The 14,392-nt window shown below is 52.4% G+C and overlaps 5 protein-coding genes across 5 annotated transcripts; 1 reads left to right on the forward strand and 4 right to left on the reverse strand.

Moving 5' to 3' along the window:
- Positions 1–86: 86 nt before the first annotated feature.
- Positions 87–2,865, reverse strand: BZA05DRAFT_440097 (uncharacterized protein; the record flags this gene model as incomplete). The annotated part of the gene is made up of 8 exons (XM_051486575.1): positions 87–114; positions 161–943; positions 996–2,061; positions 2,111–2,252; positions 2,322–2,453; positions 2,510–2,653; positions 2,707–2,774; positions 2,838–2,865. The coding sequence occupies 8 exons, from the start codon at positions 2,863–2,865 to the stop codon at positions 87–89; spliced, it is 2,391 nt and encodes a 796-aa protein (XP_051344040.1).
- Positions 2,866–3,196: 331 nt separating this feature from the next.
- Positions 3,197–4,920, reverse strand: BZA05DRAFT_381219 (dienelactone hydrolase). Its single transcript, XM_051481985.1, has 10 exons — positions 4,758–4,920; positions 4,666–4,688; positions 4,553–4,579; positions 4,345–4,493; positions 4,279–4,286; positions 4,113–4,229; positions 3,851–4,048; positions 3,735–3,797; positions 3,569–3,673; positions 3,197–3,521 (listed from the first exon to the last, which is right to left on the reverse strand). The coding sequence occupies exons 1-10, from the start codon at positions 4,861–4,863 to the stop codon at positions 3,427–3,429; spliced, it is 891 nt and encodes a 296-aa protein (XP_051344041.1). The 5' UTR covers positions 4,864–4,920; the 3' UTR covers positions 3,197–3,426.
- A 95-nt stretch (positions 4,921–5,015) lies between these two features.
- On the forward strand, positions 5,016–7,583 carry BZA05DRAFT_345568 (uncharacterized protein). Its single transcript, XM_051481176.1, has 7 exons — positions 5,016–5,306; positions 5,359–5,414; positions 5,468–5,558; positions 5,612–5,863; positions 5,918–6,245; positions 6,311–6,999; positions 7,052–7,583. The coding sequence occupies exons 1-7, from the start codon at positions 5,167–5,169 to the stop codon at positions 7,374–7,376; spliced, it is 1,881 nt and encodes a 626-aa protein (XP_051344042.1). The 5' UTR covers positions 5,016–5,166; the 3' UTR covers positions 7,377–7,583.
- On the reverse strand, positions 7,584–9,020 carry BZA05DRAFT_381226 (putative 60S ribosomal protein L18-B). Its single transcript, XM_051481986.1, has 4 exons — positions 8,921–9,020; positions 8,821–8,860; positions 8,146–8,603; positions 7,584–8,068 (listed from the first exon to the last, which is right to left on the reverse strand). The coding sequence occupies exons 1-4, from the start codon at positions 8,923–8,925 to the stop codon at positions 7,996–7,998; spliced, it is 576 nt and encodes a 191-aa protein (XP_051344043.1). The 5' UTR covers positions 8,926–9,020; the 3' UTR covers positions 7,584–7,995.
- Positions 9,021–9,188: 168 nt separating this feature from the next.
- BZA05DRAFT_3404 (Hydantoinase B/oxoprolinase-domain-containing protein) lies at positions 9,189–14,125 on the reverse strand. The gene is made up of 8 exons (XM_051480966.1): positions 13,870–14,125; positions 13,620–13,812; positions 13,436–13,543; positions 11,271–13,376; positions 11,083–11,217; positions 10,475–11,032; positions 9,738–10,421; positions 9,189–9,675 (listed from the first exon to the last, which is right to left on the reverse strand). The coding sequence occupies exons 1-8, from the start codon at positions 13,894–13,896 to the stop codon at positions 9,500–9,502; spliced, it is 3,987 nt and encodes a 1,328-aa protein (XP_051344044.1). The 5' UTR covers positions 13,897–14,125; the 3' UTR covers positions 9,189–9,499.
- Positions 14,126–14,392: the final 267 nt, after the last annotated feature.

A 14,392-nucleotide genomic window follows, 5' to 3' on the forward strand; every position in this document is an offset into this window, starting at 1 on the left:
TCACGCGAGATCTCGAGCAAATCGACCAATCGTATGAGAGCAGCAAACAACATCCGCTTTCCCTCCCCCTCGATGCTAGACATGCTCTAAACCCTCTTGAAGAAGTAGACATATCTACAATCGTTAGCAATCGTTCGAAAACTTGAGTCACTGAACTTACGCAAACTTCTTCATTTCCTCAGCGTCACCACTCTTGACCACCTTCTCGTCATTGAAAAGTACCCAGCTCTCTCCTTCCTCACTCTGGACATGGCTGAGATCCTTCTTGATGAACGCGACGTAATGGCCCGCATGGATGCTTCCGCCCTTGTGGCAGACAATACTCGAGAGCTTAAAGTTCGCAGGGAGCTCTTTATTTCCCGGTTCCTCCTGGGCCTTTGGAGCAGCAGTAGTCTTGGTCATAGGTTCGTCCTCGAAGCTATCCTCCGGATGAGAGAAGATCCATTCAATCGCGGCCTCGACGTTTCCGTGGGTCTCCCTAAGTGCTTTCGTCGCCTGGGCGGCTGTGAAGCCCATGCCCATGACCATATCGATCGAGTCTTGCGACGGGCCGACCTTTTGGGCGCCACTGGAGACAGGAATAACGAGGGGATCGTCAATATCGGGGTCTTCCATGTGGCCGAAGAGCCAAGTCATTGCTGTCTCGGCATCTGCATTACCAGTCTTGTAGAGTGCTTTCTCACAGCGAGGCTTAGGGAATCCCATAGCCTCGAGCTGTGCCATGGCGAGTTCGTTGGCGACAAAAGCGGGTTGGCCTTCAGCGGAATCTTCAGGGAGTAGTTCCTCACTGAGCTGGATGCCCGAAGAGAGGTAATCATCGAGCGGGAAGGCCTCATCGGGGACTATGATGGGGATATCGAGCTTTGTTGGCACCCAGTTGACGAGCTCGAAACGGCGGCAATTGATGACGAGGACATTAGGAAAGGACTTGAAGCGGGAGCGTCTTGTCATCTATCGTCAGTAAAATTATCGACATTATGGAGCGGATAACATACTTCGTCGCTTGCTTGCCACCACAACCCTTGCAAGTGAACTCCACAACCTCATCGGAGGTGAAAATCTGGAGGCACTCCTTGATGGTGACAGGTTCGAAGACATCCTTCTTGTCCTTTCCAGCTTCGGCTTCTCCGGCCTCGTCCATCACAACATCGGGAGTCTTAATTCTTCTCGCGGGTACAGGTACAGATATGTTGTCCTGTATATCGGTCCTGTAGGCGACCTTCTTACACCCCAAACACTGCAATCGCTGTTCAAGCATGAATCTAAAGTCCGAAACTGGGTCCTTTAGTCCCTCCGGGTGTCCGGACTTCTCGATGTGATTGAAGAGATGCAATAACAGCTCGAACGCATCCTGCTGGCGCATGGTCGAGAACTCTTCATGTCCCTTTCCTATGAGAGCCTTCAGCATAGAGGGAGCAAGACCCTTCTGGTGTGGAAGCTCGGTGGAATACTCGCTAGCCATAACATCAGAGTCTGGCCTTGAGTATCGTCCCGACCACAATCCATCTCCAATCTTTCGGAGCTGTGTTTCCAGGTCTTCCGCGGGGTTCGGGACTTCTGGCAAGCCCTTCACCTTCTCGAAATATCTCTCCTTGAAGGCAGGCAATGAATACAAACATTGTATTATGCTAGCCAGATAGCAAGAGTTGCCCAGATTCTTCAACCCAGTCAAGCCCTGTCCGTATATCGGCTTGAGCTCCTTGCCATCCTCCGAAGTCATCGAGAACTCCCAACGCAGGTTTTGTTCAATCTGCATCTCCGTCAAGCTCTTCTCCGTCTTCTGCCTCTCCGCGATGTTGATTCCCCAGTGGGCAAGATGAGCCTTGATCTCAGGGTCACTCTTCTCGTCATTGCAAGAGTAGCAGTAAACATCGCAGTTGCCTTCCGGTGTGATTGAGCCAAGCTTGACGGCAACTGGATGTCCCGTGGCATCGGTATGAGCCAAGCCATGAGAGTTTCCGCCGACTCCGCCGAACTGGGCCCGTCCGCATCCAAGGTTTCCGCACTGCAGACAGAGCCAAAGGTTCTCATTCAAGTCGCAATCAGCACAATGGGCGAGATCTGCAGTAATCAGTATAAACCCCCATGCCGCAGGCAGAACGGGACCCACTCTGGGATTCAAGCTGTTTTGACTCTGTTTGTTCCAAGCAAAGCGTATGTTCACACGGGTTGATCTCCTGTTCCCAAGCCTTGACTTCCGTCTGGGTAGCAAAGGTCATTGCCGACATGATACCGTCTATGACCGCGGACAGCTATGATGCCAGGAAAGAATAAATCAACATCCGTCAAGCATGATCAATGGAGGTGGTCATCCAGCATACATTCCCGGTAGTCCTCTCCACCTCCTTCCCACCGCATTCGTAGCAAATCACCGCCGTATGGGTATCGTAACGATCGCTCTCGGTCTCAGCCGCAATGGCAAGCCTAGAAATTTTCTGCGGTGGCTCATCACGCTGACTCTGACTTAGCAAATCCGAGGTGTGATCGGGGTGAAATCGTAGCAGCCCACCTCGACTTTGGGCTTCTTGGTTCGACGGATATTGAGGGCCAGTGGGTGTTTGGCTAACTTGTGATGGAGCTCGGCGTGGTTTCTCTCGCCAGCGCAACCACCGTTGAAGCAGCCCAGACAGACATTCAGACCTTGAGGCTCGTCCTGCAGCTATTAGTCAGTGATTGGTGTCTTAAATCCACGCCGTGAAAGCTTACGATGCTATCGAAGCACTGCGTGCAGTCTTCTCGATGGACGCTCTGATTGGCTCTCGGAGCCACAAGACCTAGTATACTAGGTCAGCAACGCAAGCTCTATACGTTGCGGTTCTTCGCGAGGGCTTGCGTACGAGCTTCCGCGACGTGGGGACAGCTCATGCTGAAGACGGTCTCGGGGCGCGACAGTATATGGGAAATGGGGGAGTTCGAGGATAGTTCGAGCAGGAGATTTCAAACCGAGATGGTGAGAGACGAGAGGTGTTTCTGCTCCGTTTGATGGTTGACGAAGGAAGCTCATTAGTGGGGCATTGAGGCTCCGGAAGACGCTAATTAACCGCTTGGAGATAAGATCTACATTGACTGTATCATAGCTAAGCACTCGACATTTCGTTCACCAAATCGCGGCTTCATCGTTAGATCCATTCAGATATGCCTTGATCTAGCTAGGTCGCATGCAACCAATGATTAAACAAAAAAAGTTAGATTCATTCAGGGTCAGACGGAGAGCAAGATGGAATTCACGTCGAGCCGGGCCCCAGCGGGGTCGGACAGTGGGGTGGAAACGGACATGTATACAGCCATGATCTACTAAGTCGAATGCTATGATGATGAAACAAAAAAGTTGGATCCATTCATCAAGCACTAGAGTAATTAAAACACTTCCAACCCCCAAAATTACATCAATCATTCTCATGATATCTAGTGGGGATATTCAATGCCTTAGTGACTACTGAAGAACTCAAGAAACTGTTCAAACACTCCTGCCTGGGCATCCTTGATGAGAGGATCGGGATAGCTTCCATAAACACCGAATCCTGGGTACTGTTAAGACCGAACTGGATTGCTAAGGAAATGGGCTTACCATGAGGGACGTCCTTGTACACGAGGAGCTCATACTCCAGTTTGTTTTCTTCGAGGAACTTCTCTCCTTCCTCGCGGACTTCATCTGGAAAGAAGGGATCGTTTTCTATCGGAGCAGACATAGTCATGAGTACATGAATCATGAAGTTCTAGGGAAGTGCACATACCGACGCACGCGAATGTGACCGGCTTCTTCACTCCCTTGATGTCCTCCAAGTCGACCATAGTTCCTGTCCAACATCAGCGACTGTCCCAGGCGGAAGGATACTCAGAGAAGGCAGACCATGTGCCATGGCGACTGCCGTAACATCGTCGCGGGCCGCCAGCCTCAGTGCATACTTTCCACCAAAACAGTAGCCCACAACGTAGATCCCGCGAGAGACCTTGTACTGCTTGTCACCGTACTGCTCCTTGACGGCCGTCAGGACGTTTTCGATAATTGGCATGGTGTTTTCCGGCGTGTGACGGGCGATCCACATATCTGTACGGCAAGTAGGCAAATAAACATCACATAGGTAGGTACTGGAATTCAGACAGCAACGAACCGATCATGAAGCCTTTCACGCCCTCGACAGCTTTCATCTTGATCTGGTCCAAAAGCCCCAGCTCTTGCTTTTCCGGGACCGCTGCGGCTACGTTTGCGGATTTGGGAGCAGCATCGCCTGCTTTTGGGTCAATCTGTGCGGTTCCGACCCCATTTGTGAGACTGACCATTGAACCTGTACAGGCATGTGAATTAGAATCTCTTTGAAGCTACGTAGAATGAGGGCCACCGACAAATCGGGCATCACGACAAAGTAGCCTTCTTTCGCGAAGTGGTCTGCCTGGACCTGGTTGTTGACGGAGTGGACACCGACACCGTTGGTCAGGAGAACCAAGAGACTGGCTTCCCGTAGCTCTGCGTCGTACGGCTTTGAGACGTAGACCTATTGAACGTCGCATCGTGAGAAGAGCCGGAGTGAGATATCCGCGACAGAGAGCTCACCTCGGTCTCACCGAGCTTCACGATCTCCTGTACATCTCTCAGCAAAACGAGACCATCATAACGGACTATTGGCTCCCTCGAGCTGTACTGGAGTCGAAGAAACACAAGCTCACCCCAGAAGAACTCTCGGAGGCATCTGGGAGGGTTCAGAGACGTCAGTTATACCGCTTGCCCCGCCTACGTCATAATGCTTGCTCGGACCAACCTAGTGGAGGGTTATTGGTGCAGTGATCTCCCATAGCTGGAGACTTGGGAGCCGCGGCGTCGGACGACAAGCGGTCTTCAGAGACGCGAGGAGACTCGTAAACCATGGCTGAATGATTCTCTATTGCTGTCTGTTTGGTGTTGTTCTGGTGGTTGTTTGTGGTTTGATTGGTTTACATGGATTTCGACATGCAATAATGTAATTGGCACCGCCACATAGTCATGTGACATGATTCTATTCCAGCCCCAATCGCGTACGCTTCTCCCAGAACGCGACTCACAACATCTGATCTTTTCGACGCTCATCACCACCCCATGCATCACCGCTTCCTGTGATTCTACTACCACATTTTTTTCATTCATTTCACTTCGACTTAACAGCGCCAGGAATACCTATCAGTTCGTCCAAAATGGGAGACAATCCTTGTACCGTCGATGCTCTCAGGAAAGCATTTACCTCCGTCCTTCCACCAGCACAGGCCGTGCCAAATCCGGTTTTGCAGGTGCTTCAGATAAAACCAATAGCAGCACAGGCCAATGCACCAGAGCGGTATGTCAGAACGCTGTGCATTTTAAAGGACAGAAGATCTAATGGCTTGAAGATTCCGCGTTGTGTTGTCAGATTCAACTCATTTCATCCAAGCGATGATCTCGACACGTAGCTCTTGCCCGTCCTTGCCACTTATACCTCAAGCTCATGATGAACCACAGAAACGAATCATGTTGTCCAGTCTGGCGAACTGCAGAAGGGCTGCTTCATTAAGCTCACCAACTACAACGCCCAGAAGGTCAAAGACAAGAAGTACGGACCAGCACTTCCGGTAGCAACGTCATCATACTAACGAACGAGCTCAGGATCTTGATCATCATCGAGTTGGAAGTCCTCAAAGCCCACGGCGTTAGGGAAAAAGTTGGTAATCCAACAGCGCTGGAAGCCGCCACCGCTGGCCAAACCTCAGCACCCGCAGCGTACCAAACCTCGGAAACCCCCGCATTTCAAGAACCCGCCGCGGCCCCATCGTTCTATGGTAATAAGCCGGCACCTCAGCGAAATTCTCCGATCCCTGCCGCAGCTTCTAGGGCAGCATCCGGTGGTGATGGTGGAGCGTAAGTTCCATGTCTACCTGACTTGGGATAGCAGAGCTGACAGTTCTTCTACAGTGCGCGTTCCAACATATACCCCATCGAAGCCATTTCTCCGTACCAGAACAAGTGGACCATCAAGGCACGCGTGACCAACAAGTCGGACATCAAGTCATGGAGCAACAGCAAGAGCGAGGGCAGGCTCTTTACCGTTACTTTCCTCGATGAAAGTGGCGAGATCCGTGCCACAGCCTTCAACCAGGAGTGTGATGCACATTACGAAGTTTTGCAGGAGGGTCAGGTCTACTTCATTTCGAAGTGCCGAGTTGTGATGGCCAAGAAGCAGTTTTCGAACGTCAACAACGATTATGAACTCACCTTTGGCCGGGAAACCGAAATCGAAGTGGTTCGTTGGTTTCTTGCCATCCCAGACGAGCGAGATGGGAAATTAGCTGACGAATTGGCAACCAGTGTAACGATGATGATGTGCCGAAGGTTAACTTCAACTTTGTGCCCCTCTCAGAACTCGAGCGTGTCGAGAAAGATGCATTCGTCGACGTGCTGGGTGTAGTCAAGGAGGTCGGAGATATGGAAGAGATCACGTCCAAGGCCACCCAGAAGCCATACTCCAAGCGCGAAATCTCACTTGTCGACAGCTCCAACACTTGCGTCCGCTGCACCGTGTGGGGAAAGAATGCTGAGACTTTCGACATCGCCCCGGACACGGTGATTGCGTTCAAGGGTGTCAAAGTCAGTGACTTCGGCGGTCGCTCTCTTAGTATGCTCTACAGTTCGTCGATGATGGCGAACCCCGACGTCGATGAGGCACACAACCTTAAGGGCTGGTATGACGGCCAGGGCCAGAGAGACCTGTCCACATACCAGACCCATGCGGGGCTTTCGACCGTGGGTGCAGCAACGGGACGGAATGATCCATACAAGACGTTGCTCCAGGTGAAGGAAGAGAACATCGGAATGAATGGCCAGGACGGCAAGCCGGAGTACTTCACTACCAAAGCTACCATCGTCTACATCAAGCACGATAACATATCGTACCCAGCCTGTCTCAAGCCCGAGTGCAACAAGAAAGTGATACCGAGGGATGACGACAGCTGGGGTTGCGAGAAGTGCGGTGTTACACACCCCAGGCCTCAATACCGGTAGGACCCCCCTACCATTCTCTTCCTCTACTCAAGCTGACCACACCTCCAGTTACATCATGACAATCTCAGTGAACGACGCCTTCGGCCAGGCCTGGCTCAACTGCTTCGATGAGATTGGTCGGCTGATCATGGGCAAGTCCGCGGACGAGATGCACGAGCTCAAGGAACGCAGCGAGCAGTCGGGCGACGAGAAAGAGTACGAAGCATGCTTTGCCGAGGCCATCTGTAAGACGTTCGTCTTCAGGTGCAGAGCGAAGGAGGACACGTTCCAGGAGAATTCCAGGATCAGATACCAAGTCATGAGCGCTACTCCGGTAAACTATGCCCAGGAGGCGGCAAAGATGGTCGAACAGATCAATCTTTACGGCGCGTAGGTAAAAAAAAAGGGTGGGATTGTGTGATGGGCGGACATTGTACGGGTGGGGATTGTAATCTACTTCATCTTGTACTTCATCTGGTTTCTTCTTCGTGTTCGATGACCACATGCTTTACCTAAGCTTTTGCCGAATATCTTCTTTATACAGTCATGTACATGACCACAAATACATGAAAAGTTGGAGAACTCAACGCGCATCACACCCACGGCTCATCTCATGGGCTGATTTCATACGCCAGCTCGCCTTGTATAGCATCTCGCTCAAACCGGCTCACGGAATGGTCCCAAGAGATGGCCGACGGAAAAGATTATGCCCATCCTCATTATGCTTGGCTTACGTTCGAGACGTGCTCCTACTCGATTCGGATGATATCGATTGTACTATGGAGGTGGTAGAGGCTGATGGCCGATAAACGCAAGATTGACGGCCAACACAAACGGCTCGGGACATGAACTGAACCCTCGCGCCAATTCTGTCACATATTGCAGACAGAGGGTATTGAAGTTTCAATAATCTCGTCATGGTCGGAGTTTGATTATCATTGCGAAAGGTCACCGAAAATAAAAGAAAAAAACGAAGTCCCCACACGAAATGACTTTTATCCCAAACATGTAGATTACACCTTGAAACCTCTGCTGTTGCGGCGACCACGAGCGCGCTCGAACTTGCGGCCCTTGGACTCGACGTATCTGCGACCAATGCATCAGCAATTTGCTCCACCGTGATCACAGGCAACGCTTCCAGTAGATGCAGAGGGGCCACGTACGGCTTCTTGTGCTTGTGGGGGCCCATTCCGAAGTGCTTGACGGATTCCCGGGAGTTCTTGGGTCCGCGGAGCAACAGGGTGTTGGCACCGGTGGGGCTCCTCAGAGCGAGCTGGTCAAGAGTGATGCACTCGCCTCCAGCGGCCTCAATACGGGCACGCGCAGTGGCGGTGAAACGGAGAGCAGCAACCGACACCTTGGGGGTGGTGAGGAGACGGTTGTCGTCGGTGACGGTACCGACAATGACAACGGTCCGCTCGGCGTTCTTGGGTGTCTTCTCGTTGACCTTGGGGTTGGCGGCGAAGCGCGCGATCTTGGACAGCGACACCGGGGGACGGTTCATCTTCGACATGAAGAGCCGACGGAGGATGACCTTGTTGAAGCTGCTATCGGTACGACGGGCGAGGAAGCGGTACAGCTTCACGAGGAGCTTGATGTACACATTGTCGCTCTTGGCAGCCTGTTTGCCCCGGATCCGTCAGCGGACAGCTCTTCATAGTTGTAATCGCGAAACCCCATTTTAGCTCCTCCATGTCGTGTTGACGATTCCCATGTGTTTCCACTTCCTCCTCGTCCCGCGACTTCAGCAGTCTCCCAATCCACACCTCTCGCTTTGCGTCGCAAATAGGATCTCGTAGGAATGGGGTTGTAACGCGGGGTGGAATTCAAAGTCGTACCTTGCGGTGGTGCGTAGGCCTCCTGTGGTCAAGATCGATACTGTTTGCCGCCTCAAATCAGCAATTTGTTCGACTCGCGCATGAATTAATCGTATCTTACCCCATGGCTGCTGTGGTGTTAGTTCGTCTGGGTCGTCGTCGTTGGGGCGGAAGGTCTGGATTGTCTGAGAGTCGTCTTTCCACACACAAAACACCTAACTCGGGCGGGCGTGGCAAGTGTCTGTGCGGAAAGCTGAGAATTTTGACTGCTGAAGCCACTAGTCGCACAACTAGGGTTGGCACCAAGAAAACCCTACGCACATAACTCCTAACTCGGTTCGCCTATAAAATTTCCAGTTCCCCGCTCATAACATTTTCCGTGGGGGGATCCTCGCTACCAAAATAGCGGCACCGTAATCAAATGCATCGTCAAGGCACAGAGCACAGTCATTCATGATCAGACACTCGATGATAAAAAGCCTCAAATTCTTAACTGCTATCAAACATCGGCACACCAAATGGGTCGAAAGAGAGAGACAACATCAATTTATTGTCGCATGCGGCCTTTACTAGACTATGGCAATCACCCCAAATGGGTCGAATGCATTACTATGAAACGAAATGATCAAACACCGGCACATTGGCCTTGTTATACGGGGTATCCCAAGATCAAGCGCCTGATATTCCTCTAGAATCCTATCTAGTTTGTTTCCTGCTGATAGATTCTGGAGGCCAAACTTCCACCCTTCCACGAATGAGTGGGATCATGCTCCCTCGTCTTTTTGCCCTGTCTGTCACTTGGCTTCCCATACCCTCCACCCCCAGGCGTGCACACAATGATCCTCTCTCCGGGCTTCATGGGTGCCGTATTTTTCCCTTTAATCAGTCGCGTCAGAAACAGCTATCATCGGGAGTAATTGTGAAACTGGGTAACGTACCTCCCATATTGATGGTCCTAAACTTCTTCATGCCATCTTTGGGGTCCCTAACTTTCCTCATCCACAGGTTGAGTCCACACTCGGCGTCCGTGCCTCCCGCCATACCATAGGGATGGTAAATACGTCGTTCGCTAAGAATAGACACCTGGACGGGCACGCGGAACTCGATATCCCTGATGACACCGTCACCGCCCTCATACTCTCCCAGTCCGCGGGAGCCCTCACGGATCGAGAACTCTCGGAGGATGACCGGATATCTCCGCTCAAAGACCTCGGCATCGGTGATCCTCGTATTCGTCATATGCGTGTGAACACCCGAGGTTCCATCCCAGTGCGGACCGGCTCCGCTGCCTCCAGCAATGGTCTCGTAGTATCCGAAGCCTTTGACGTGGCCTTTGCCCTCGACTTGTCCGCCGTAGCCAAAAGTGAGGTTGTTGCAGTCTCCTTGACTGGCGGCACAGGCTTGGAAGGCTTTCAGGACGACGTCCGTGATGCGTTGACTGGTAAGGACGTTTCCACCCACTACCGCAGCGCCTTCGCTTGGGCTTAGGAAGGAGTTCTTGGGGATCTTCACGTGAATCGGTTTCAGGCAGCCTTGGTTCAGAGGGATCTCTTCCGAGATGAGACAGCGCAGGCAGTAGATGATCGCAGAGTAGGTCACGGCCTCTGGTGCGTTAGTGTTTCCTGGAGGGTTATCAGCATACGTTACAGGAGTAGGTAGAAGCGTGAGATAGTACCATAGACTTCCGGCCCCGTTCCCTCAAAGTCGAAGATGGCCTCTCCATTCTCCGGATCAATCTCTATCTTCAGACGGATTGGCGATCCATCATCCATATAGTCCACCGCCTCAAGGTCATGACCCTCAAATCTCTTGTACACATTCTTAAGTAGCGCCCTGACGCTCTGCTCGGCATTTTTCTGGATGGCAACCATGTAATGTTGGACCACATCCTCACCGTAATCGCCAATCAGGGTGGAGATCAAATTGATTCCCTTTTGGTTTGCAGCGACCTGTGCTTTAAGATCGTTGATGTTATCGGCGAGACAGCGAGTTCCACTGCAACCTGGGTACTGTGCTGGCTCCTCGAGCAACAGCTCAGTCATCCGCTTCTCGTTGAATCGACCTTCCGAGACTAGCTTTTCGCTCTTGATGGCGGCACCCTCTTGGAAGAGCTCGCGAGAGTTCGGCGGCATTGAGCCGGGAAGAATACCACCGATGTCGGCGTGATGGGCTCGGGATGCCACGTAAAATATGATCTCGTCGCCGTTAAATGCCGGCGTGATCACCGTGATATCTGGTTATTTTCAGTGTCATATCCGAACAATCATATTGGGTTTGAAATACCTGGCAAATGAGTGCCTCCAAACTCAGGGTGATTCGAGACAAGAACATCTCCACGCTTCAACTTGCCCTTCCATATTTCCGCCTGAGTCCGAACGCAGGTCGACATGCTACCAAGATGTACCGGTAAATGGGGTGCTGCATAAACTTTAGCAACTTGGAAAAGAGAGAGAGAAGTTAAGGAAGTTCACCATTGGCGACGAGTCCGCCGTCAGCATCAAAGAGAGCGCAAGAGTAGTCCAGCCTCTCCTTGACATTGGTACTGACACTGGTCTTCTGTAACGCTCTTCCCATCTGCTCTGCAATCGCCATAAACCTGTGGGCAAAGATGCTAAGCATGATTGGGTCGACCTTGTCAGTTCCCAGCTTCTTCGGACCGACATTGTGGTGGTCACCGATGTTAATAACGACGTGAGTGTGAAGAACCAAAGCTATAGCTCCGGGGGTCACAACAATGGTTTGTGTACCATCGGCCAGCATAGCAGGCCCCTTGATGCGGTCACCGATGGCAAGCTTCTCGAGCCGGAAGACGGGGGTCTCCACTCTACCTCCCTCGAAATAAATACTTTTCACGAAATCTTTCTTGGCCAGGTCCACCTCTTTTTGATGAATCTCCTTCAGTTGCTGGTCAACAGACTTCTCCATCTCGATGTTGCTCTTTCCAATACCTCGCACCCGGATGTCGTCAACAAGGATGTCTCTGTCCGGAAGAGTAAACCCAAACTCCTGCTCATGCTGTCGGACGAACGCATGGCCATAGGCGTTCTCCTCGTCCTCGAATTCGCTATCCGTGGGTTTGACAATCATCAATGCGGACTCGGTACCGCGATATCTCATATTCAGGTACTCCTCAAAAACGATGTCCTTCTGAGAGAACCCCTGGTCTTGAAGAGATGCACCGGCTTTCCCCTTCAACTTCTCCATCCTTTCGACCAGGCCCGTCTTTTGCTCCTCGCCAAATATCACCGAGCTCGGCTCCTGGGTTTCATGGACGACATCCGCTAACGCCATTCCATAGGCCGAGAGGACTGACGAGTACCTATGCACCAAGATCTGGCTGATCCCCAGACTCTCCGCAATGGCGACGGCATGTTGTCCTCCGGCACCTCCGAAGGTCGCCAACCGGTGCTGGCTGGTATCATATCCCTTCGCCTCCGTCAAGCTTCTGATGGGCCGTGTCATTGTCTCGTTGGCTATCTTGATAAAGCCGTGCGCAACTTCGTCAGGGCTCATGTGCTTTCCGAGCTCCTGGTTGATTATTTCTGTAAGCTCTTCGAAAAGCTTCCTGCTGGCGGCTTCGTCCAGTGCTTCATCTTCATTTTTACCGAAGATCCTGGGGAAGAACTCTGGTAGTAGCCGGCCGAGAAATAGGTTCGCATCCGTGACGGTTAAGGGACCACCCTTGCGGTAGCACGCAGGACCTGGGTGTGCACCGGCGGACTTGGGACCAACCACGAAGAGGCCGTTCTTCCAAAATAGCCTTGACCCACCACCAGCAGCCACGGTATTGATGTCAAGTTGCGGGCTTTGGATAGTGACTCCAGCCGTTGTCGTTTCGAACACATGTTCGTACCTCCCCGCGCCGTATCTAGACACATCCGTACTCGTTCCTCCCATATCGAATCCAATCACCGGGGTTTTTGTTTCCGGATCATAAGATGTCAATGCGTATCCTACCACTCCTCCAGCAGGACCAGACAGAATAGCCCTCAGGCCGCTGAATTTCGACACATCGACGAGACCTCCGTCACTCTGCATGAACTCGCATCTTGCGCCCTTGCTTCCTTCCGAATTCTTGACGCTTTCCGATCCCAGTCCGCCCTCAAACCCCTTCGAGAACCCGTCAATGTACCGCCGAATCTCCGGGGTAAGATATGCATCCGCGGTGGCCGATGTAGCTCTCGGTATCAGCTTGATCATCGGCATCAGCTCTGACGACAGCGAGATATGTGTAAACCCGATCTCCTTCGCAATATCCCCCACCAGGGCTTCGTGGTTCGGGAACGTATACGAGTGCATAAGACACACCGCTATCGATCTGTACCCCTCCTCGTATAGTTTCTTCAGGCTCTCACGGATCTCCGCTTCGTCGGGCCGCTGCAGGATCCGCACCGCCTCGCCGGACAGTCCACGGACCAGGTCAGGATCATTCGCCGTAGTGACGTCGGTAGTCTCCCGCTCCGGATGCTCCGCATAGTCTTCCAGCGTCACCCGCTCATCGATCTCAACCACGGTCTGGTAGAGCACGTCGGGCTTGTGGATAGCCAGGTCGAAGATCTTTGGGCGCGATTGATTACCTACACCCCACAATTAGCGTCATCCCCGATAGCCATGTTCACAATAAAATGCGCCTGACCAATGACCAAACAGTCCCTGAACCCCTTCGTCGCGATGAGCGCGCACTTCTCCCCTTTCCGCTCAAGGAGCGCATTCGTAGCCACCGTGGTTCCCATGCGTATCGATTCTGCGCCCAACGCCATCAGCACTCCTCCACGCACCCACCCACGCACCCGCTCACACCCCACATACGAAGCACGAACCTATTTCAGAAGTATCTAGCGGCTGCCCACGTGGAAACTCCTTCCCGGTGAACCTCTCCAGCAGGCGACGGATTCCTTCCAGCGGCGCATCGTCGTAGTTCTGTGGGTCAACGGAGAGCAATTTGATGATCACGTCGTCCTCGAGCTTGCCCGTGCCCGGGTTGCCAACGCAGTCTGTGAAAGTTCCTCCCCGCTTTTGGTGGGGTCAGCAGAGCGACTATAGGCAGAAGTGAAATGAAGAGGGACCGACGTCAATCGCGATTCTGATACCGGGCATGGTGGCTGTGGAGAGTGCTGGACTGGACTACAGCAGTGTACGGAGGGATAGAGTATTCGGCCTCCTCGCAGATAGGATAGAAAAGCGGATGTAGAGACGTAGACGTAGGCACAAAGCTATGACACGGTGCGCGGGTCGGAGAATTCGATGCTTTGGATGAGCTTCAAAATCCAGTAGGTACCTGTGGAGGATCTGCCCCGCCATATATGCGGCGGCACGGCGCGTTCCATGACGTCTCTGTTCGGCAACCCCACTTTTGCTGATAGATCAGTTTCCCGCCCTCCCAAACATATGCAAGCTAAGATTTCGGATTTGATTTGTTTTGCGCGGGGGATCAACTCCGCCGTCGTATCCTAGGGATGTACCTTTCTACTCCGCCCATCAGGTATCGGTACATAGCGGTACATACCGCATTTCTAATCTGCAGGAGAGGATGGCACCGACGCGGCGACGCTGGATGGGATGGCAGCTCCAACTGATGCCCATGCACCTCGCT

The sequence above is a fragment of the Tricharina praecox genome, assembly GCF_024521635.1.
Source record: "Tricharina praecox strain CBS 144465 chromosome Unknown BZA05scaffold_1, whole genome shotgun sequence".
NCBI lineage: Eukaryota > Fungi > Ascomycota > Pezizomycetes > Pezizales > Pyronemataceae > Tricharina > Tricharina praecox.